At 40.6% G+C, this 24,314-nt stretch overlaps 1 protein-coding gene across 1 annotated transcript; it reads left to right on the top strand.

Annotated features, from left to right (window-relative positions):
* Positions 1-690: 690 nt before the first annotated feature.
* PRDM1 (PR/SET domain 1) lies at positions 691-21,576 on the top strand. Its single transcript, XM_007940844.2, has 7 exons — positions 691-912; positions 2,488-2,736; positions 9,304-9,423; positions 13,037-13,289; positions 18,883-19,991; positions 20,476-20,604; positions 21,001-21,576. Exons 1-7 carry the CDS (start codon positions 871-873, stop codon positions 21,574-21,576), a joined length of 2,478 nt encoding a protein of 825 aa, XP_007939035.1. The 5' UTR covers positions 691-870.
* The last annotated feature ends 2,738 nt before the right edge of the window (positions 21,577-24,314 follow it).

Raw genomic sequence — 24,314 nt, 5'->3', positions numbered from 1 at the left:
AAAGTAATTTCAATCCATAACATTGTGATATTTTCCTGTTTAGTATATGTATTTCTAGAGGGAAGTTAGTTTCTCAAAATTCGAGTGGATTTTATTAGCAGGAGAAATAGGATCTTACAAATTTGGCGGGTTTTTTTTTGGGGGGGGGCATGTCTTTCACAGACAGTAGCCTGGGTCCTAGATAGCTACATTTCAGTACATTAGATGCAAAAATATTTTAATTAGCTCTTCCGAAGTCAGGTTTTGTATAATCTGTCACTAGGGGTTTGAATTGAGGGACTCAAAATTTTTAGGTAATTCCCCCCCACCAAAAAAAAAAAAAAAGAACGTGCGCCCCTTATTAAACCTCAGCAGGAAGAAGGGCGGTCTGGTGTATTTAGAATACAGTACAGCCAAGTAAACGTTGAGGTTAAGTGCCTTCAAAGGGAAGTAGGAAGATTCCAGGAAAATGTTGAAATCCACATTAAGGAGAGGAAGCTCGGCTGCTCGCGATCTGGGGGGAAAGCCCTCGGCTCGGCTCGGCTCGGCGCGGCTCTGCGCGGCTCCTCCGAGTCCAGGTGTGGCCACGCCCCCACTTCTGGCAGCTGGTAGGAGTGAATCAGACGGCGAGTGGCTAATCTGCAGCAGGGAGGGGAAAGGAGCTGTTGGTCTGGTTAACACTGCCTGAACGTGCTGCCGTGACACTCGGCCCTCCAGTGTTGCGGAGAAGCAAGAGCAGCGCGCGGCACCTGTCCGCGGACAGCCGGCGCCGGCGCCCGGGCGGCGGTAGAAAAGGAGGGACCGCCGAGGTGCGCGTCAGTCCTGATCAGCCTGGCGAGAGGACGCGGGAAGCAATGTGGACTGTGTAGAGATGAGCGAGACTTATCTCCGATGTTGGATTTGTGCTTGGGAAAACTTGTGGGTACGACCTTGGTAAGGAACTTAATTTTATTGTTATTCTGAAATTGATCTCAAAACTTTTTTTTTCCTGCTAACCTAGTCGCAGTGAAAACAAGAAATGCTTCAGTATTACTGCACTTGCACTTAGTGCTGTCCAACATTTGAAAGACTTTTTCCTTATGAATCATTAACTCTTTCGGTTCTAGGCATAATTGTCAATTCATTGAAATTTCAGTTTCTGCCCACTCCCATCAAAGAAAGTAAATATTCTGGGTTGGTGTAATTTTTAAATTTTGCCTCTCCCCACCCCCCAAAAAAGAGAGAAAACCCTCCTTTATTTAGGATCCTGAGTGTACATGTTGGAACTGAATAAAAATAAGTTGTCTTAAATTTTAACTTAAGGAAAGACAGCTTTGCATCTATTTTTCACAAAGAGCGTCCTAATGAGGGAAGAGTGGAAGGATATAAAAGCCTCCTTGAAGGACTTCCACAGAGTTTTATGTTTATGTTCTAACCAGGTACAAGTTCTGACCTGGAGATGATGCCCCATATTCCAGCTTGTTATCAATATGTATGTGAATGGGAAAACATCACACAAGTTGGTTACCTCTTCTCGCTTTGACAAGCACTGCTCCTAAGTGTGAGGGAGGAATTGCGGGAACATCCCTGTCAGTTTACAAGTGGAAGTGGAGCTTGTCCTCTGACTCCTCTAGATTTGTTATAACTTTACAGTAAACTGTAGCACATAGTGACTTCTGGGAATTCGTATACTTCCAGATTTAAATGGAAAGTGCTATTTGTAGCCAAGGGCTCCTCAATGAATTCTCTCGAGGGAATTCTTTTGAACAATTTTATGTTTTGTTTTGGCTTTTTCAATGTGGAACGAGATGCCCACAGGTCAAAGGAAACTGGAGGCTGTTTTCACCCTTCACCCATTTCTCCTCTAAATATTCCTCTGGTCCAAGCGATTTCTGAAAGGCTGCAGCTCAGTGATGCTGGCAGGATGCAGCCCTTTTCAGCCTTCCATGTGAGAGGATGAAAGAGAGAGCGCAGCAGAAGGGGGGGGCAGGTTGTTTTGAAAGTTGTTTTGCGTTGGGAGCTGGTGGGAAAGTTCAGTCTTCCCCATTTGGAAAAGGCAGGCTGGGTTCCGCTCCTACGCCACACGCGCTTTCCATTTTTAGCTTCATTCAGAGGCAGACAGAGCTCCTTCCTCTTCCTCTCCTTGTTTGTGACACTTTTCTGAGGCAGCTTTTCCACAGCGCTGAGGGTCTGGCGGCCATGACCCCAGGCATTCTTGGACATAAGACTTGAGTACCCACAACATTTTTCTGCTGTGAGAGGTAAAGCCAGGGATTTTTTGGAGGTGGGTCCCCCCCTCCCCATGAGTTTGCCACTTTTGAAAAAAAAAGCTTAAGAGTAATATTTAAAAATCTTGCCTCTTCAAGACAATCTACTTTATACGGCTTTTTGGCTCTTACTCAACTGTACCAAGCACTCTGCATCTGCTTTTAAAGTCTTCAGACTACTCTATTAGTCATAGCCTCTCAGAGAGAGCCACAGAAACGGCAGGACAATGGAGATTAAAGGCCTTTTTCCCTTCTCTTCCAGGCTGCCCCAAAGTGTAGCTCCAACCTTGTGAGGATTCAAAGGTTGGGAGAGGGGACCAAGGGGACCATGAAAATGGACATGGAGGACGCAGATATGACTCTGTGGACAGAGCCCGAGTTTGAAGAGAAGTGTACATACATTGTGAACGACCACCCCTGGGATTCTGGCACCGACGGAGGGACTTCAGTTCAGGCAGAGGCATCCTTGCCAAGGAATCTGCTTTTCAAATATGCCACAAACAACAAAGAGGTAAGCCTCCAAGTTTTTACCGAAGAAGATTGACACCTGACGGCCAGATCTCCCTATTTGCCCTTGAGGTCTGTCTGTCTGTGAGAATCTCTAAGTATCAGTAAATAATTGATCATTAAATGCACTTCTCTCATTGCTTTCTCTTTCCCTAAGCCAGTTCCTTCTTTCCACCGCCTCCAACTCTTCCATACTATTTAGTAAACAGTTAAATCATTTGGCAAGTTGAAATGTGGACTTGCAGCATGGGGTGGATGAATTGTCAGGAACTCAGAGAAAGCAGCTAGCTGCTCTGAACCCACTGGCATGAATATCTTTCTTGTACATTAGCTGGTGAGGGTGAATACTTTTTCTTAAAAAGAGTTTTTTATGTTTCTTTTGTCTCTCTTTGGACATTAGATGGCTTTACTCTTTTTTAACAAGCTGGCTTTATTAGCTGGGTTTCTAAAATTGTTCTCAAAACCTTGACGTGTTTATGAACTAGAGTGATGGTTCATGTAAAAGTGTTCTCTCTTAGGATGACTGAAGAGCTAACCATTGTTTATCTGTGGCAGCTCCTTGGCTCTGGATGGGCTGGCAAACCGATTCCTTACTGGCCTCTGAAGTGGGTACATTCTTTGTTGTTTCAAAGAGGCTGAAAACATAAATGAGGAATGAGTAACTGATTTGTGTTTACCCTTTTATATACCGATTATTATAGCTGGGTGTGAAATAGCTTGCAGAACCACCTCTTGCTTTGAGAATTCGGCTTCCACAGTTGCTCTCACCAATTTGAACCAATCGACCCCTCTGCTGCCTTCCCATCACCACCACAGACCACTGTCAGTTATATTACTGTTTCAGGAAGTACTGAGGAGAAGACCCTTTGCTGTAGGAACCCCGAGTGTGCCACTGGGACTGTTTATTACAGCCACGTCAAATCACTTTCCCCCTTCCCTAAGGAGCAGCATTTGAAGGAGTTTAGAGCCTGCTTGGGAAAAGCTCTGTCTCTTTCCTGTTTGTGTCTGAGTTCAGTGTTTTTGGTAAGGGGGAGACACAGCTGTCTAAAATTAAATAGAGCCACTCTGCTTTGAGTTTCATTAAAGCTCAACCTTTTTTTTTTTTTTTTTTGCAGTTGGGAGAGACAGGCAGATTTTATAAAGGGCAAAATTTAAATTATAACTGTATATTAACGTTACCAAAATTTTAACTCCAGAGGTCAGCCTTGCTTATACCTCTTACAGAAAGTCATAGCCTTCTCAGTGGAAAGTCTCATAATATGTGGCCCATGGAATCAGTGTTGGATTTGTTTTTTGGGGTATTTAAAGTTTGACTGTGGCTTTAAAAGGTGGAAGATTTCCCGCCCCCTGCTCCCCCAAATCAAATTTGACCTATTAGTAGTAGTAGTAGGGTTAATTTGTGCTATGCTGCCCTGTCCAGCCACTGGGACAGAAATAAAGATCTCTATCCTGCGGGTCATCTTTGCCTTTTAATACTTTAATGTCCTTGTCCTCAATTCAGCTCTGAATTAAGAGTTGTTCTGTTTCCATCATTCTGCTTAAATTATTGCTAAGTCAAGGAATGTTCTTAGATCGTTTAGTTCAAGGCATATAGTTAGAGCCAGAGCTGGGACTTGGAGTAAAGTCTTCTCACTTCCTCAGCCAGTGCTTTTTGATTATGCTACACTGGCCCCTCTTGGTGTCACTGTGGTTTTATTTATCATCTTAACATATTTCAGAGCCATGCTTCATTAAGCTTGTTTGTATTATTCTCAAAACTTGTAACTCTGTTTCAGTATGTTAAGCAACCAAAAAACACACAGGGCTCTTGCTCTTAAGGAGGGATCCTTCAAAACTAAGCTAGGTGTCTGGTTTCTCTTACCCTATTTCCCATATTTTCTTTAACGGAATCATTTGATTAAGGTAGTGTATTTTCAGTCCCTAATCATAAAAGGAATCAGGAGACAAAATTAATATGCAGAATTGTCTTCAGTGTATTACTCTGGAATTTGTACCTGTTACTCAGTTTCTCCCTCCTTCCTTTTTGAACTTTGGGAAAGGACTGCTCCCTGTCAGTGGTTGAAAGAGATGGTGGGGTTGAACTACTGATAGCTGCAAACTAGATCCAGAACAGAAACTTTTCGGGTTGATGAAATGTTTACATTATCATTATTCAGTCAGCCCTATAAGTCTCATGAGCCGTGGAAATAGGAAAAAAACCCTTTTTACATGTAGTTTTTATTTGACTGATTTATCTTGTCCTCCCTTAAATAGCAGGAGATATTACATTATGTACTGTTCTGCTGACAGAACTGGGGATTTTTTTTTAACATGACCATTTTTCATTATGAATTTGCGCTATGTGTCAGCACCTTTTTTTTTTTTTTTTTTTTGGCTTAAAAACAAAACATACAAACTATATTTCAGATCTTCACCCTCATTTTTAGACTTGGTTTAGAATCGTTCTGTACCTTTAATGAGGCTGTTCTTACTTCCTATTTCCAGAACCAAAACCAAAGATAGATATAGTATTCAAAACTTTTTAAAACTGATAGGTTATTATTTTATGGGGTTTTTCCCCTCGCCCTCCTGAAATAATCTTCTATGAACACTTAGAGACAGAAAGATCAATTTAGATACTTATATTTTAGAAGCAGGAGTGCTGTGCAAGTTGCTGCCTTCAGTTGAGATCCCTTGTATTCAAGAGGTGCTGTGGCTCAGAGTCTGACCCTCCCAGTAGGGTGGTGATAAACATCAGGCTGGTCATAGGGACTTTCTCAATGTCCATTTTGATTGAGGGCCATTATTAACTGAAGTCATCTTTAAAAAGTATCTCACCATAACATGCAATTCTCTCGTCTTCATACTGCCTTTTATTTGAGAGATGATGTACCGTAGCATTACTGTGTTTCCTTTAATGTAGTTAAGGAGGAAACCTTCCAAAAACATCTCTGTTCACTCCACCCCTTTTTTTAAAAAATGGGGTGAATTACAGGCTGAAGGCCTTAGTCCACTATAGAGTTATTGTCATCCTAAGGTAAATATCCTTATATTCAAAATAGAATTTTAATTGAATGAGTCACTTTTACAGGGTGAGGTTAGGGGAGGGGGAGAGATAGCTAGTAATTAAAATGATCTTAATGTAATTTGAGGTGAGGATGCTCGTACCACATTAGGCCTGGATAATATTTGTCCTTAAAACCCACCACTTTGTTTGTTTGCATATTTCCTAAAGGAAGAATTTGCTTTAATAATAATAATAAATGGAATTTCATTCAGCACCCCACTCAATCCCATCTAAGCTATAAAATCTACTTCATTGTGTAAATGAAAACAAGCCCAAGGAGCTCTGGTTTTTGTCTGGAAGCTACGGATGTCTAGGTGTCTCTCTAACTGAGACCACTGACAGAGACAGATCTGCCCGCGTGGTGCAGGGGTCGACTCTGCACATAAAGCACAGCACAGAAGGGCTTCCGTGGGGAGCAAGTGAAGCAAGGAAGTGTTGAAGCCCAGCGTGCTCACACTGATAGGTTTACAGAAGGCACACAGCAGCCTGTCCCCAGCAGTAATTCTTTAGGACCCTGGTCAGTTCCAGTGAAGTTTCCTTCCTGAGTTAGGTGAATGAACACATTCTTAATTAGTCCTTTTAGCACTGTGAAATGCAAGGCACACACCAGGTTCCTTTGAACATTAGCCTGCTCCAGTGACAGAGTGTTATAAGCAGTGGGTCATGCAGATAGGGTTGGCAAGGTGGAAACCCATCTGGAGTTTTCCAGGGCCAGAGAATAACTTTGACTTGGTCTTTCTCTTCCCATGAAAAGCAACCCACGTTCCTATCCCCCCACCAAATCTAACCTGTGACAAGCACCACAATCTTAGAGTTGCAGCGTTTATGTCTTCTTTGAATAATAGCTCAGACTTAGATTTGAGATGAAGGATTTTATTGTGTATTAAGAATGCTGGACTAGGAATGGAGATAGATAACATTGTAAAGCACAAAAGTCCTTCGAACTTAAAAATTCTATGATTTTCTGCGTATATTTATTTAAATGTGTGGGTTTATCTTGTACCGTATAGCTCTGCATATAATAGCAGTATAAACATTAAAGTTCCGTCCCACCCTTAAAGAGAATATCTAATATATTATAGCCTTGGAAACCCAATGAGGGTCACTATGAATTGGAATTGAGTCGATGGCAGTGCGCTTTCTTTTGTTTGTTTGTTTGGGGTTCTAGGATTTTCAGGCTTGTCTTCTACCACAGACCCTCCCTTTGTTACTGAATTCATGGAAGGTGGTAGATGGCAAGAACTACTTCCAGGACAGCTTTAAATCTTCCCCAATGACTTGCCCATAGTTGTGCTCAAATATTTGTCCTCCGTAGATTCCTTTGTAGGATAAAGATTCTAGTTGACTTCTTGTGTTTGGTCATGAGACAATGTCATGTGTTTTCTTAGTGTAAGATTAATAGCTGAAAACCAAGAGGCCCATTCTGTTATTATTATTATTTTTTTTTTTAAAAAAAAAGCACTTTGGAGGAAAATCCCTGACCTAAATGTAATACTATTTGTTGGTAATCAAGCTCTGACTCTCAAGACACGGTCTGCAGGAGACTATAATTTAAAACAAAGTTGATGAACCAGTTGAGTACCTTTCTTAAAATTAATGCTTTAAAGTGGGTATGTTGAAAATATCAACTGCTAATTATTGGCTGGCCAACAAATGGCATTATTTGTTTTTCCTGTTTGTCATTTTAATATTATAGAATAATCATTCAAATATGAATGCCAAATGATTTGTGTGTCAAAGAAGTCAATTCCATGAATTGTCCAAATTAATTAGATTTGATAATAATATGTATATCTAAACATGGAGACTTTGAATAAGTACCTAAGCTTTAAATATATTTTTTTCTCTTACGACTACTCTGAAAAACTCTCCTTCCCAGTAGTTGTCCTGCTAACAAATACCAATAACGATGAACTGTTATTGAAAGGGCAGATAGATGTAAATGAAGGCAGAGGAGGAGGATGAAATGAACATCTGCTTTTTTCAGCTCTCTGCCAGAAATTCATAAAAGACCAAAAATAACACTGTAGCCCACCAACCTTGTTTCAGCTTGTGTTAGGTGTAGGAAATTTTCTTTTCTTTTTCTCTTTCCAGTCTGAATATGCTCCATTGACTTGTACATTGAATATTAATTTTTTTAAATTGGTTGTTAAGAAATTTACATGAGAAAGACTGGTCTGTCATAACCATGCAGTTGTGCTTTTTTCATAACCATTTAAATAGAGATTTAAATTCCTGATGTGATTTAATGAGATATCAGTGTATATAATAATAACCAAAATCTTAACATTTCACTATGAGCAATTTGTGAAAATTTATTGATTCATATATTTGAGTCTGCCATCTCAGGAAGAAGAAAATACATAGAAACCACTAGGAATAATAAAAAGATGGGGGGGGAAAAATGATCTCTTCCCTACCCCCAGTTCAATTCAGTAAGGTATGTAGTAAATAATTATCAGGCTAATTTGAATAAGAAGAAAATAAAGATGGAAAAGTGAGGGACTAAACCAAAACAAAATTGTAACTGAAATGCTGTAAAGAACTGCTCACAGAGGAGCTCTTTTGAATAGTGATGAATTGCTTCCTGATTTGTGGTTGGTGATGTTTTTTTAACTCCCCCCTCCCCAAAAATTTATGATCAAGGAAGAATTGTCATAGTTCACATGTTTCTTTAGCAAGGCACTACAAAGTCAAAATGTGTCATACACACAGACCGAGAAGGTCATTTCCTCAGATCTCAGAACCCACAGCTCTTAGAACCTACAGCGCTCCTCAGTATAAATTCTATTTCAGTGGAGGACTTTTGACCACTGTTGAGTAGAAGATAACTAGAGAAGAACAAAGTTACTTGGAAGATCTTTCTTCTGTTAAAGAGAATTTATAAGCTATGAAAAAAACCTCACATGGAATATAAAAAAAAAAAACAGTAATAATAATGTATTCGGTTTCTGGTTCCTTAGGCCTTTATGGAAAAACCAAAGAGGATTATTTTGGTTTTTGAGGTTAAAACTTTTTTATTTCCCTCAAGCACCAGTGTTTATTGTTTGAAGGAGAAAGAGAAATAGGAAACGAGGAGCAGGCTGAAATGGGTCTAATCTTGATCATCTAATTCATCCTGCAATGTCTGATGCTGATTCTGATACAGAATGGTTATCTGCTCTGTTCTAGTGTTGGGGAAACAAAAAGGAAAAACAAAGCCTTTTTGGTTACTTGAGAACAATTCTCTAGACTATTTTAATGCTTGGTTGAATATTTGCTTATGATCTCGGAGCTTAAAAGAGGGTCTCCCTTTAAGGTGAAGCTTATTGTTAATGATGTAGGCACCATGAATGTCTGCCGTCTGTATTGCAATTTTGTGGTTATTGGTTGTATTAAGCAAAAAAAAAAAAAAAAAAAACCATTCCTGTTGTGTTGATTCCAACTAATAGTATTACCACTTAATAACTCAGTTCGTTGAAATAAAAAACATTGGTTAACATTTTACAATTAAAGTAATTGTTTCATATGTTTTACCCTCTTTAGGTTATTGGAGTAGTGAGTAGAGAATACATACCGAAAGGAACACGTTTTGGACCACTAATAGGTGAAATCTACACCAACGATACAGTTCCCAAGAACGCAAACAGGAAATATTTTTGGCGGGTAAGGAAGGAAAACTTTTCCAGACTCATTAAGTCTTAGGAAAAAAAATGGAACTATAAGAGCTGGGTCAGTTCCTTTTTCAACCTGTTCTGAGAAACTCTGGGGCTTACCCACAAGTATTTAGACTCCCCAAGGACACAGGGAATTGTGAACAAATGTGAAGAAACTGGTTAAATGTGTGGCCTTGGAAACATAGCCTATAGGTGGTTAATGATGGAGATATGGACTGTATGTGAGTCTTAATTTTTGCAACTCATTAGAGCTTTGTGATGAAAGGAAACAGTATGCTGCTTGCTTCAAGGGTAGGTTCATTTGCATTTCTCTGCAAGGAAATAGTAATGAGTCACCAAGCTTTAGATTTCACCCCTTCTTGATTTCTTGCTGAGTTAACTTTAATTGAATGCAAGACTTATCATAAGTGAATTGTCTTAAAAATAAATGACATGAAGGAAAGTTAAGTGGAAGATAGGGCTTAGGAAACGGAAACAGGACCACATAAGTGAGTCTGTACCGGAAAGCTATTGGATTTGATGGTATGTCGGTTACTCCATAGCATAAGGAAAATGCTTACAAAACCTGTGAGACGATTAGTTTTCTTATAACATCCAGTTAACAGATCTGGCAAATACAGTTTCCTCTGGGATATCAGGCTTAGAAAAGCCCCCAGAGGTGCACTTAGTGAAATGAGATCCTCAAGAAAAAGACCTTGAGTTAGTCTTGAACAAAGAGAAGTCAGAATGTTTTCCCTTTTCCCAGTATATATTTCTGGGATATTCCCTTTCTTTACTTAGAAATATAAAGATATGCTTACTAAATTTAAAAATAAGTCATTTTTTATACATACTTGCATCAAATGTATATGACTAATAGAACACCATTATTTATAGTCTTTTAAGAAGTGACTGCATGATAAGGGGAGCTCTGGTAGTGTAGTGCCTAAGGCACTTGACTGCTAACCAGAAGGCTGGCGGTTCAAACCCACCAGCCACTCCTCGGAAGGAAGATGGGGCAATCTACTTCCATAGTGATACTGCCTTGGAAACCCAAGGCGGGGTCACTATGAGTCCTCCAACTCGACTGGCACATAACAACAACAACAGCATGATAACAAGAATCAGATTATACTTATCTTATTTTTGCCTAGAATCCTTAGTCTTTTGTCACATTATCATTATAAAAGACTTCTGTTGAGGAGTCACTCAGTAGCTATCCCTGAGAAACAAGTTTGTGTGTGTTTTTCTGCCCAGAGAATTTTGTGTTTTTAGAAATTTATTTTATTATTTTCCAAGCCACAGAGTCATTACATATTCACAAACACTGAGTGCTTGCAAGTTTTATTTAGTAATTACTCATGCTTAAAGTATATTTCCTTGTTTTATTTTTAATGGAGAAATGTCAATGAGTGCATTTTTGCCTTTATTGCCAATAAATTCATCTCAGAATAAGCCATAGAGGTGTATAAGTTCTTGGAGTCAAGGGTCTGAATTTAAAGACATTATTCATCTGATTAATGCACGGTCATTTTGAATTAAGGCAAGAACACCTGAGACACCCCCCCACACACACACCCCCAATCACTATCAGCGTTCCCTGGTTCATTAAAGACTCACAGTAAGTAACTCAAACGCTTTCCTTAGGAAGGTTTATTTCAATCAGTCTTTTACATGCAAGGGATATTGTCAGAGACACTGTTCCACATGTTAAAAGCATTCTGATTTTGCTGGCAGGAAAACTAACATCTGTTGTGGAGAAAGAAAAAGTTTCATGCAAATGACACAAAGGAGAGAGAAGGGATGTTCAAGTTGAGAAACCAGTGGCATTATTTCTTGTAACTGTACTATGAGTCAGCACGTTTTTAATCTTCTTGATAATATATGGAAATGTAGTGAGGTGATAGGGAACAGCGTTCGTTTCATGTTCGCATTATTTTATTTTCTTGTGGGTGTGTATATGTGTGACTTCATGGCACTGACATTTCTGTTTTCAAATGAGGATACAGTAAATTGTAATCCGTGGAAGACTGACTGGAAGCAGCACACTTTAGAAAGCAGCTTCCGCCCCAGCGAAGAGTGCAAGAGCGATGGAACCCCATGTTCCTGGAAGTTTGCACATCAGAGTAAACAAACTTGAAAACCCCGCTTGATAGCAGAATTCACCCAGCCTTGTTCCATTTTCTCTTAACAAAACACACCGCAAAAGCTCTCACAAGCTGCTTTGATGAAGCCACATGTATTTCCCCCTTCACAATTTACAGGAAGTTACTCTTAAAAGAAAGTGATTCTGGTGTTTACTGCCTGTGTTAAAGGGACAGAGTTCCTTTTTATTTTTGATAATGTTTGCGTGAGACGCAGAAACAATTTATACACTAATGTAGAAAGTGTGTGAATAAGAACAAAGCAAAAAACTTGCTGTTTTGTTAGAGCAAAATTTCTGCTGCAAACAGGGTCCTACTACTTGGGGACTACAAGTTGCAGATAGCCAGGTATTGATGGTATAAGAAAATGTCTTAAGTTTAAAGAAAAGGCAATACTTCTTGAGAGAGAGAGAGAGAGAGAGAAAAGGAGAGGGAGGGGGAGAGGGAGAGAGAGAGAGAAAGAAACTTTCTGTAGAAGGATAAGGAGTTTCTTTACAGTTTCAGTAAGAGCATTTATAGTTTTTTCTTTCTTACCTCGACCTTAATACCCAGTGTCTTGAGTGCATCTGTTAACCAGAAGTAGTATTACTTCAGGGCAAACTCTGAATTCTTCATTATGCCTTGCCTTTAAAGAACTACATACTTTCTTCTGTTCTTTTTCCCAAAACACAAGCCTATGGCTCTCTGTGTGGTGTTTGAGCCAATCTTCTCACCGATAAGAGGATTCCTTCTCCTCTCCTTTGGCTTGAAAGAAAAGTGCAGGGCTGAACATGTTTATCAAGAGGAAAAGTGACTTCTTAGTAGACTGTCAAATTCTGGCTTCTGTCCCGGTGTTCACTTTGTTATGGCAGGTGAAGTTCACCTTTGCCCCACCCAGTGTTTCCATAAAAAGGCAAGGTTCCAAGTATTCATATGAACAAGTGTTACTTTAGGACTTGGAGGGTTGGGGGTGGAGGATGTTTGCATAGTTTAAGCCTTGGGCGGGGGTGTAGGAAACAGCAAGTACAGAGGCCATAGAAAAACTGAGAGACTCAGTTTGACGTAGTCAGTCATCTTAGTCTTACCCAGGTGACTCAAAGCATTAAAAGTCAGCATAATCGGAACTGAAGTTAGCAGCATCGCCCATTTGCCATTCACCGCTGTAGCAAAATAGTACTCTGTGGTGGTTTAATCAGTCGGAGGCAGCTCCTTAAATGAAATTGTGTGTTTCGTTCTTCTGCTGTTTTTCCCAAACATGAAAGATGATAAAACTGAAATGGAAAAGGTAACTGACAAAGTGTGCCTTACTTGTAACCGCCCTTATTTCTGCTGATTCAAGACTACTCCTGCTAAATGGATTTGATTGTTTTTTAACTAGGCAATAGGGGACCAGGTATCACACATGATACTTGCTATGTTTATTCTTAGAGGTGCTGGGGGAAGCTTTCCATTGCTTTGGGGCTGACTTTCTTTTACACGTCTGCCTTCTCTTTTGGACAGATCTATTCCAGGGGGGAGCTTCACCACTTCATCGACGGCTTTAATGAGGAGAAAAGCAACTGGATGCGCTATGTGAATCCTGCATATTCTGCCCGGGAGCAAAACCTAGCTGCATGTCAGAACGGGATGAACATCTACTTCTACACCATTAAGCCCATCCCTGCCAACCAGGAACTTCTTGTGTGGTATTGTCGGGACTTCTCAGAAAGGCTTCACTACCCTTATCCCGGAGAGCTGACAATGATGAATCTCAGTAAGTGGGTTCGGAACAAAACATTGTTTAAACGCCAGCAGTGTCAGTTCTGTCCACGTGCGCTAATAACCTGTTTAATTAGCTTCATCATCTGTTAGGCCACAGTAGGTGGCTTAAACTAGTGACTCAGAAGAGTTTTATTATTTTTTTTAAAGTCTCTATTCCCTAAACTTGGATCATTAGAAAATAAATTAAGAACTGCTTTGAGTGTTTAATTCAGAAAGTTACAGGAAGAAATATGTGTTTGATTCTAATGTGGACCAGTGGGAACATAATAGGGATTGGTTCTGACATGCTAAATATGCAAATTATTGCCCCTTATTTGTGATAATTTGTTGGCGCTTAAAACATGCATTAAAATATTGTGGAGCTATTCATTTGGTTATCAAGTTATACTCTGATGAGGGACATTGTAAGATTGTTCCTAGAAGAAGTCTCAGTAATGGTTTTTCAAATATTATTCGAAATGGATAACCTTAAAGCTTTTCTATCTTCCTTTCCTTCCTTATGGTAAAAACCTAATTATCTGATCTCCTAATCAGTATTATAGTAGCTGCTTATCACTTTATCTTAACAAGTTCTCAGTTCCTTAGCTTTTACTTTTTCATTTGGTTAAAATTACTGTCTGGACCTCTCTCTGCAAATGGTTCCTTCATTTTAGTCATTCTCAAGGGCTCTCTGAATGATTGAGGAATTAGCATAAAATCCTGACCTCTGTTGTTACTGTGGTTGTATACTCTTGGTTATATAGCAGTTTTTAAAATTATTTTTTTTTTTTGGCTTAAAAACTAAAACTGAATGCTGAATTTTTGGTAACTTTTTGTCTTCTTGTAACTCCCAACTTACAGAAAAGTTACAGGAGTAGTACAAAAAATCCCCATAATACTCTTTACCTAAATTCATCAATATATTGTCTCATATGCTTTATCTGAAGGTTAAATTGTTTTAGTTCACATTTTTACCTTTGAGACATTTGGGATAAATACCAATTTTTATATAAATCGTAATTTTGACTTAAACTTTAGGACCCATTAACAAGCCAATTTCTTGTCCTATAGTCATTTGGTATTCATCCACACTGTCAGGTTTACTTGATCTCCCTTGTGATCTCGGAACTATTGGGCATTTGCAGTTTTCTGAAAATCTGGGACTGTAAAGCACAAGCACATCCCCCAGAGAGTCACCTCCCAAGCACCCCACCATTTGGTTCTGTGAGTTTTTGAGTTCGTGGTCCCACAAGGCAGCGCGCACACACACATAGTACGCCCTTGAGCTTTGAAAGGATCTTGGAATGTTTAGAAACAAACGAGCTTCCAAAATAAGCATGGCAGGCATAATAAAGTTCTGACCGAAGGTGATGGTTCTTTTCCTTCATTTCTCTTCAGTGCTCTGGAGATTCTGCCATAGTTCGCATGTGGAACACTCCAGGAGCCTTTCAGATATTTTGTCATCTGTACATGGCAGGCCCAGTGCTAAGAGTTGGTGGTAAAAGACACAGGCGAACAGTCACCCCTTCATGGAACCTATATTCCAGCAGGGCATCTCATAGGAAAATTTGCTGATTTTGCCTAATCTTCTTAGCATAGCAAGTCACTTCCTATGGAGGGTCTCCTTATGTTCCTGGAACTTAATCATTCATGGAGTCAGAGAAAGTCTTCATTTAAAACAACAACAACAACTACTAACTCCATTTGAGGTAACCCAGCCCAGTGACTTTGCACCAAGCAATGATAAAGTTTGTACCTACTTCCCCCACCCTCTGCCAATCATAAAAGGTTATAAAGGCATTGCAATTTCGTCTTCCAATGAAAGGCTTTGCACAGTCTTTTAAGTTTCAAATGCATATTCTTCTTTACTCAGAAGCAACTTGCACATGAAATGACACCTTTGTTTCCTCAAATATCCCCTTTCCTTTATGTAGAACCTTTTTTTAAAAGTGCCATAAAATGGTGGCTAAACATTTTCAGGTACCCTTTACTTGCCCAATATTCATAGTAAAGAATAGAGTTAACAATAGCCAGTCACATTAAGACAAGACTCCTGCTGCCAATTGTGAAACCAGTTGTCTTAGGTGTGGCAACTGATGATTGAGACTCTATCAGGAAAATTTCCACTATTTCATCAGGTCTAATAGGTGGATTGTGTGTGTCTCCAAATGACTTGTGTTGGGTGTCTGTGCTCAAAGCCCTGTGGGGTTCTGAGCCAGAATCTCTGTGACAGCTTAGATGGCAATGGTGGCTCAATTGGTTTTGCATTTTGAGAAGGAATTTTACATAAACTGAGATAAGGAGAAGTAAATACCAACGCAACACAAGGCACTGCCATGGAGTCGTATCCGACTCATAGCAACCCCTCCTTAGGTTGCCAAGGTGGTGTCGCTACAGAATTAGATTGCCCAACCTTCCTTCCGAGGAGTGGCTGGTGGGTTTGAACCGCCAGCCTTCTGGTTAGCAGTCAAGTGCCTTAGGCACTACGCCACCAGAGCTCCCAAGTAAATACCAGAGATCACAAATTCTGACTAACATCTTTAAAGAACAAAACAGCTTAAAAAAAAAAAAAAAAAGTAAGAACTATTAAATTGAAACCCTACCCTCCCAATTTTTTTGGTGTTTTTTCTATCTATCTATCTATCTATCTATCTATCTATCTAACCCATTTAGAAAACAGTTGACCAAATTATAGACTTCTAAATGTTAATCTGCTTTCTCAGTTTCAGTTGAAAACAGGCTTTGTTTTGCCTACTGCAGAACTTCTAGGTTCTTTCTTGTAGTCTTGGGGGTTCTTATTATAGATCGAAAATGTGAGTCGGCATAATTAAGCCATTCAGAGCCTTCAGAAGCAGTTCACTCTTGAAATGACTTCGTCCGCCTACAGCCATTTAAGATTTAAGAACAAAAACAGATCTTGATTTTCTTTTTCATGTTAACTCAAGCTGCTGCTGAGTGGGAGAGCCAGAAATGACACCAGCTCCACTGATTACTCAGCTGCTGTTTGAGGGATGCTTTTTTAAAATGTACCTTCATATAGACTCCCTTAAGTACTGCCTGTAGAACATCTCAGGGGGGCTAACATTGCCCTCTGGATATGATTTTAGAGTAAGATAGCAATCTTTCTCTTCCTGAAGGCATAAGAAATGGCAAGAATTTATTGGGGATTTATTATGTGCCAGGTACTTTTCTAAGTGTTTTGTGCAGAAAATTATAAATCTCAATTTTTTGTTGGCTGTCCCTAGTGCCTAAGGCATTTGACTGCTAACCAGAGGGTTGGCGGTTCAAACCCACCAGCTACTCAATGGAAGGAAGACTGGGCAATCTACTTCCATAAAGATTTACCACCTTAGAAACCTAATGGGGGGTGCTATGAGTCAGAATCAACTCTAGCAGTGGGTTTGGTTCGGTTTTTTGGTCCCTATCATTAAGGAGCTCTGCCTCAATGGTGCAGTGCCTAAGGCTACCTAAAAGGTTGATGGTTCAAACCCACCAGCCGCTCTGCAGAAGGAAGATCCATTTCCATAAAGATTTACTTCCTTGGAAACCCAATGGGAACTTGTCTCTGAGTCAGAATCAACTTAATGGCAGTGGGTTTTGTTTTGTTTTTTCGGTTCCTATCATTAGCTTTGTTGCAGTTCTATAATCTAACTTTATTAATGTATTTAATAAGAGCACCTTCATGACTATGAGGGACAGTGCTATGTATGGATTTATATTTTTACACTTGAGGATTTATTTTGTTGAATTTTAGAACCAAGGGAGTAATGGGCCACTGGAAAAAAAAATTATGAGACTTAATTAAATATAATCTGCTGACTAAAAATGGCAGAAAGTTATGAGCAAAGTTTCTATATTTTCATTTTCTTAGGATGGCATCTTTTTGTTGTTGTTTGTAGTTTGGGCTTCTGTAGCAGATGTCTCCGAATCACTCTTCTTCACCTCTGTAAAATTCGTTCTGTGGCCATGAGATGCCTCGCCTATCAGTTTTCCAGTTTAGTTGTCTCTCTCTTCCTTACCATTTTAGCTTTAAAAAACAAAAGTGACGATTTCAACTTCCTGCCTGCTGGGCCTCACTGAAAGACTGATATTGGCCTGATAAGGTGATATTTATTTTGGTTTAGTGGCTTCAGAAATCCCTCTCCTTCAACAATCTTTCCATCACTGCCCCCCTGATCAGCATCTTTCCTGATAGTGTCCTTCTCCGTGTTTATTCTGGGGCTGCTGGCCGGAGGAGGAGTAACTGGTAACAGCTAGCAGCAGATAACATTCTCTGAGGAACTCTCAAACTGGAATCGAATCCCTCCAGCCTGTCAGCTGAGAATGGATTTGAAGAGTTCAGAATCTGGAGTTCTATATAGTTCATTTCTAGACCTATCAGATATCAAGTCTGGAGTTCTTTCTCAGTTCAATCAAGCCAGGGACATTTTAAGACAAAAAATTTTAAGACAGCAAAAAAGAAAGATTAGACAAAAGCTTCAGCACTGTGCCCGGAACCCACACTCCACTCATGCTGAGGCCGGGAGCTCTTCTGCCTCTCAAAGCATCTACTGCATCACCGACTTTCTGGTTTGACTGACAGCCCTCCAATAACCAGGCCCAAACTAGGCGTCCTATGTTTTACTTTTGATTTCTAGGGAATGCTGAGCAGGAGGTTTTGGTTTTCCCCAGCTCTGCCTGTATTTTCCTGAAGGCATCTTCATCCACAGAAGCTAGGCCTTTGGCTGTGTGTGTGAAGGGGCAGGGCCGGCAGTGGCATGGGTAGTCTGGGACTGTTTGTGCTCACTGTTGCTGTTACTAAATAATATATTTACCAAGTAATCATATACCTTCTTTTGGAGCAAATGCTTTCATCTTAGCTGCCTCTGTTTTCTTTGGTGCTCTAAGTAATTGAACTGGCTTGGGAAGTGCCTGTTGAGGTTTGGCACAAGTGACTGTGTCACGCCTTGTGATTCCAGGGGACAGCTTGCTGGGGGCCTGGTTATACCAGACCAAGTTTTGGACAGATTCTTGAGTTGTCAGCAGATGGAGGGTAAGGGGTGGTACATCCACATTGCTCATCTGTCTATGGGGCGTAGGCAGTTGACACAGGGTTTTATCAAATTTGTATTAAACAGAACCAAGGCAAAAATTGATGACTGCTTATTACTTGAAATGAGTCTTAATCTCTCACATCTAGCTCACAGGGTGTGCTGATTTCCTTTAGGTAAACTGTGAACATCAGAATGACTTTATATTAACCTCTGACACCCCCTTCCCCCGCCCTGGTATTTTTCCACCCCATTTTAATGGAAGCTGTCTGCTCAAGCTTGAACAGCACTTTTCTATCATAAGGTTTTTACTAATGGAAACAACATGATCCAGACGGTGCTATTCGTTTGATAGATGCTGCCATTGTCCCATTTTGCTGAGAAGGAAGTGGAGCAGCAGTTTTTAGTGAGTGGCCCAGAGACTCTAGAATGAACGGGCGTTGAGGGAGCCAGGTGGCTAACTCACGTCGTCGCCAGCTGGTACTCATGTTTTCTTGAGAAGAGAGAGTAACTCTGGCAATTTCACTTCAGTTCTTTAGATCCCTCTGAGTAATCGCCTTCTCTTATTCATTTCAGCACAAACACAGAACAATCCAAAGCAACAGAGCACCGAGAAAAGTGAACTTTGCCCAAAGAGTGTCCCAAAGAGAGAGTACAGCGTGAAAGAAATCCTGAAATCGGACTCCAATCCTTCCAAAGGAAGGGACTTCTACCGTTCCAACATTTCACCCCTCACTTCAGAAAAGGACATGGATGACTTCAGGAAAAATGGGAGCCCTGAAATGCCCTTCTATCCTCGGGTTGTTTACCCGATCCGGGCTCCTCTACCAGAAGACTTTTTGAAAACATCCCTCGCCTATGGGATAGAGAGACCCACTTACATTACTCATTCCCCTATTCCATCGTCCACAACACCAAGTCCCTCAGCAAGAAGCAGCCCTGACCAAAGCCTAAAAAGCTCCAGTCCTCACAGCAGCCCAGGGAATACTTTGTCCCCTCTGGCTCCTGGCTCTCAAGAACATCGGGATTCATATGCTTACTTGAATGCACCCTACGGCACCGAAGGCTTGGGCTCTTACCCTGGATACGCACCTCCCCCTCACCTCCCACCAGCTTTCATCCCCTCTTACAATGCCCACTACCCCAAGTTCCTTTTACCCCCCTATGGCATGAATTGTAATGGCCTGAGCGCTGTGAGTAACATAAATGGCATCAACAACTTCGGTCTCTTTCCGAGATTGTATCCTGTCTACAGTAACCTCCTGAGTGGGGGCAGTTTGCCTCACCCCATGCTCAACCCTGCTTCTCTCCCAAGCTCATTGCCCTCGGAAGGAGCCCGGAAATTGCTTCAGCCTGAACATCCCAGAGATGTGCTTGTTCCAGCACCCCACAGTGCCTTTTCTCTCACTGGGGCTGCTGCCAGCATGAAGGACAAGGCTTGTAACCCGACAAGCGGGTCTCCAACAGCAGGCACAGCTGCCACGTCAGAGCACGTGGTACAACCCAAAGCTACCTCAGCAGCAATGGCAGCCCCCAGCAGTGATGAAGCCATGAATCTCATTAAGAGCAAAAGAAACATGACTGGCTACAAGACACTTCCCTATCCACTGAAGAAGCAGAATGGCAAGATTAAGTATGAATGCAACGTTTGTGCCAAGACTTTTGGCCAGCTCTCAAATCTGAAGGTAGGCCTCGAGATGAGAGTCAGCTCAGTATGCTAGTGTCTGTGCGTGTGGTGTGTGCTCCTGTGTGTATTTAGCTCACGCTCCATAAGTCATAAATTGCATTTTCAGCAGTCTGAGAACTAGTGGATTTAGGTTCTACTTTGCTGCTTCTAGCTAGGTGGCTTTAGACAAGTTACTGGCTCTCACTTAAGTTTCTTCTGGATAAAAATGTGGGGTTGTGGCCTAGAAGATCAGTTTAAAGCCTCTGCTCTACTAATTGACTCAAAGGCAGCTGGGTTTATTTTATTTTATTTTTAGCCTGTGATTTTTTTTTTTTTTCTTTTGCTCAAACGAAAAGCATCCTGAAAACATTGGCACCTTGTAAGGCTTCGTCTTGGTGCTTTTCTTAAGTTGTGTGCATCATGAATGCCTGAATCTTTGATGCAAGACATTGGGTCTCAGAGCTGGTTTGGGAGCGGAGCTAACACATGTACTTTCTTTCCAGGTCCACCTCCGAGTGCACAGTGGAGAACGGCCTTTCAAATGTCAGACTTGCAACAAAGGCTTTACTCAGCTTGCCCATCTACAGAAACACTACCTGGTACACACGGGAGAAAAGCCACATGAATGCCAGGTGGGCAGTATACTCTGGGTGAAACTTTGGACCTTTGTAGGACATGTCTGTGGTGTTGCCCTCCCACCTCGTATACCCATGGTTTAAACCAGCACGGAGACATCTGTCTTACCCTGGGCTGAGGGCACTCTGGACCGCCCAGTGCTCTGCCCCTGCTAACAAGCTGGGAGGATGACACAGGCAACTTCTAGTGGGTGGAAAATGGTAGGGGAAATAAACACCACCTCGTGTGCAGTATGCCTACATCGCCCTGTTTGCTTAATGCCGCACCATAGGTGCCACAGGGAGGCTTCTCGCCGCCCAGGTTGCTGAGTGTGTGTTTTTAAGCTTGCCCCTCCCATTGGCAACTTTTAATCTTTTGGTCTTCCTGTCTCTGGCCTCTTCCCTACATTGCAGGTTTGCCACAAACGATTTAGTAGCACCAGCAATCTCAAGACCCACCTGCGCCTCCACTCAGGAGAGAAACCTTACCAGTGCAAGGTGTGCCCTGCCAAGTTCACCCAGTTTGTGCACCTGAAACTCCACAAGCGCCTACACACCCGGGAGCGGCCCCACAAGTGTGCCCAGTGCCACAAGAGCTACATCCACCTCTCCAGCCTCAAGGTCCACCTGAAGGGAAACTGCCCTGTGGCCCCAGCTGCCGGGCTGCCCTTGGAGGACCTGACCCGCATCAATGAAGAGATCGAGAAGTTTGACATCAGTGACAACGCTGACCGGCTCGAGGACATGGAGGACAACATCGATGTGACCTCTGTGGTAGAGAAGGAAATTCTGGCCATCGTCAGAAAAGAGAAGGAAGACACTGGCCTCAAAGTTTCTTTGCAAAGAAACATGGAAAATGGACTCCTCTCCTCAGGGTGTAACTTTTATGAATCATCAGACCCGGCCCTCATGAAGTTGCCTCACAGTCACCCACTACCTCTGGTACCTGTAAAGGTCAAACAAGAAACAGTTGAAACAATGAATCCTTAAGATTTTCAGAAAAGGAAAAGTGTTTCGTTTTTTAACTTATGACTTTGGCAAGTCAGGGTGCCTGTAGCAAGTTGCTTGTACATAATTCCAGTTCTACAAAGCTCTCCTGACAGCAGACGTGAGTGGAAACCTCACCTCTCTGGAAGTAAAGAAGGAACTCCAAAGTTACGGAAATCTCAGGGCATAAACGAGGCAATGACAATATATATACGTATTATATATACCTATTTACACCCCCATCTATATATTTGTACTTGTGTATTTTGAGTATTTGTGTGGATATGTTTGCATAGCCTTCCCATTACTAAGACTATTGCCTAGCCATAATTATTTTTTCAATGATAATACACCATAATTTATTATGCAATTTATCGTTCAGAAAGCAATAATTAAAAACGTTTACAATGACTGGAAAAATTCCTTGTAATTTGAGTATAAATGTTATATTTTTGTCTTGTGACCATTCTTTGTAGATAACTTCTGCGCATTTGCTTAAGTACCTAAGATTTATCAAGCAAATACATTACTTCCCTCAGTCAATGTCCTTCTATAATATCTGAAAATAAGGTCTTGGTATTGCCAAAGTTAGACAGTGGATGTGTTAAATCATAGGATCATATCGTTTGAATTGCACTGTATAACTTGGGGGTATGTGTGCAGAGTCACCCATTAGTAACCTGATAGAAGAAACAAGAAAAGGAATCTAATGTGTTTCTGTAGATTATTCTGATTTTTTTTTTCTTTTCCTTTTCCCCCAAGCCACAGTTTTACCCAGAAAGGTGACGGGAAGGCTTTGCCAACCTGCCTCTTTCTCTAAAAAGCGGGGTCTCCCCACCAACCCCCAAAGTCATGTGACCATTCAGAGTGGCCAGCCACATGACTTTTGCATCCCAGCGTATTATCTAAAAATGTGAAGAAGACAAAATGCCTTGTGTTTAAAACCACTGCAAAACTTTCCCGAAGCACAGGTGGTTTTCTATGTGTGAGGTTTGGGGGCCTGAGAATGGGTGTTGTTTATTTTGTTGGTTATTTTATGTCAAAATTGCACAAACATGGTGCTCTACCAGGAAGGAGTTTGAGGTAGATCGGCTCAGGCCACACTTTAAAAACAAAACAGAAAAACGGGTAGTTTCATTGTCTTAGGGTAAAAGCGGGTAATGAACATTCCTATCCCAAACACATCAATTTTATATTTTTATGTCAAACTGTCCTCAGTATTTGTGTTTTTACATTTTATGGTTAATTTAATTGAAGATGAAAGAGCATTGCAAAATTGTTCAACAACAGTTACCTCATTGAGTATGTCCAGTAGTGCAGGAAATGGTGTCTTATCTAATGGTTTGCTACCCGGAGAAGAAACGCAGTGTACTCCAAAAAGATAGAATGTGTGTCATTTTATCTTTTGTTCTGCTAAACCCAAAGATTACATGTTGGCATTCAAGGTGTAGCAAAGAATGATGTATATTTATAAATCTATTTATACCACTATACCATGTGTGTGTGTGTGTGTATATATATATATATATCTATATATCTATATATATCTATATATATATATATATATATTTATGACCACTTAAATTGTGAGCCAAACCATGTAAAAGAACCTACTTTTCCTAAGGACAAAAACCAAAAACAAAAAACAACCGTTTCTGAGACTTTGCTTAACACTCATAGACCTAAGATCGCATTGGTGTGCTTGGACCTTGGCCCAAACGTTAGTGCAGAGGTAGGGACCACATGACAACCAGGGAGAAAGAGATTTTTTTTTTTTTTTTTTTTTTTACTATTAAGGACAATCTAAGACAGCTTTATTTTTCTTTTGCCACATTGTGATTATGTGGTCACAACCAAGTCACAGAAATAAAAATGCTACTATTTACTCTGCCACCATATTTTTTCTCTTTTCCTCTCCCTCCTAAATAGGATACATCACTAATCAATCCATTTTACGTAGTTAGCATTGTGTTCATGGCAATTAATGTCAACTTGCAGAATTGAACAAATTTAAGATAATCTGGGGAAACCTAAGAGCCTTACTGATCTGTTCCTTTAGATAGTGAGACTGACAAATTTTTTAATTTTCTTAATTGTAAGTAAACCAAAATAGCACTATCCTGACATCAACACCAGACACTTTCTATTCTCAACCATTCATTTGTTCTCTTCTTTTCCTTTTGTGCTTTCTTATATTTGAAGATTTTTACAAAGGTGTGCATAGTGACTTCAGACATCTTGCTTCTTTAATGTTTGACTTTCCTTAGGCCTCTTACATGTGAATGTTGAGCCCACAATCAACAGTGGTTTTATTGTTTTCCTCTGCTCAAAGTTAAAACTGACCAAAGTTATTGGCTTTTTACTTTGCTAGAACAACAAACTATCTTATGTTTACGTACTGGTTTACATTGTTATTTATGTGCAAATTGTCAAAATGTAAATTAAATATAAATGTTCATGCTTTACCAAAGCTTGTCTAGTGTCTTGAGTGAGGGGCCAGTGAATGACATCTTACTCCTGTTGTGAAGGTAGCTCTAGACCAAATTTTGGACACAACACAATTTGTCTCCACCCTGCTTCCCTTTCTGTTTCAAGCAGCCAGTAATGATTCCAACTCCTCCCCAAGCCTCCCTCCTCCAGAACTACACTTGTGAGTGATGTGATAGCACTGATCTGTTTTCTTTCTCAAAACTGTCAACAATGTAAGATTTTTCCTTAATTATGAGCTCCAGAAGTGTTCT

The sequence above is a fragment of the Orycteropus afer genome, unplaced genomic scaffold, assembly GCF_000298275.1.
Source record: "Orycteropus afer afer isolate SDZICR_OR568_19922 unplaced genomic scaffold, OryAfe1.0 scaffold00072, whole genome shotgun sequence".
Taxonomy (NCBI): domain Eukaryota; kingdom Metazoa; phylum Chordata; class Mammalia; order Tubulidentata; family Orycteropodidae; genus Orycteropus; species Orycteropus afer.
Note: the sequence above shows the minus strand (reverse complement) of the source record. Positions and strands in the feature narration are given on the sequence as shown.

What these genes read in the sequence shown, in the direction of transcription:
- PRDM1 (XM_007940844.2), top strand. Translation starts at nt 871, where the DNA reads ATGTTGGATTTGTGCTTGGGAAAACTTGTGGGTACGACCTTG. An exon ending in ACAGGAAATATTTTTGGCGG is followed by an intron (nt 9,424 to 13,036) that starts GTAAGGAAGGAA and finishes TCTTTTGGACAG; the next exon opens with ATCTATTCCAGGGGGGAGCT. An exon ending in GCCAGCTCTCAAATCTGAAG is followed by an intron (nt 19,992 to 20,475) that starts GTAGGCCTCGAG and finishes CTTTCTTTCCAG; the next exon opens with GTCCACCTCCGAGTGCACAG.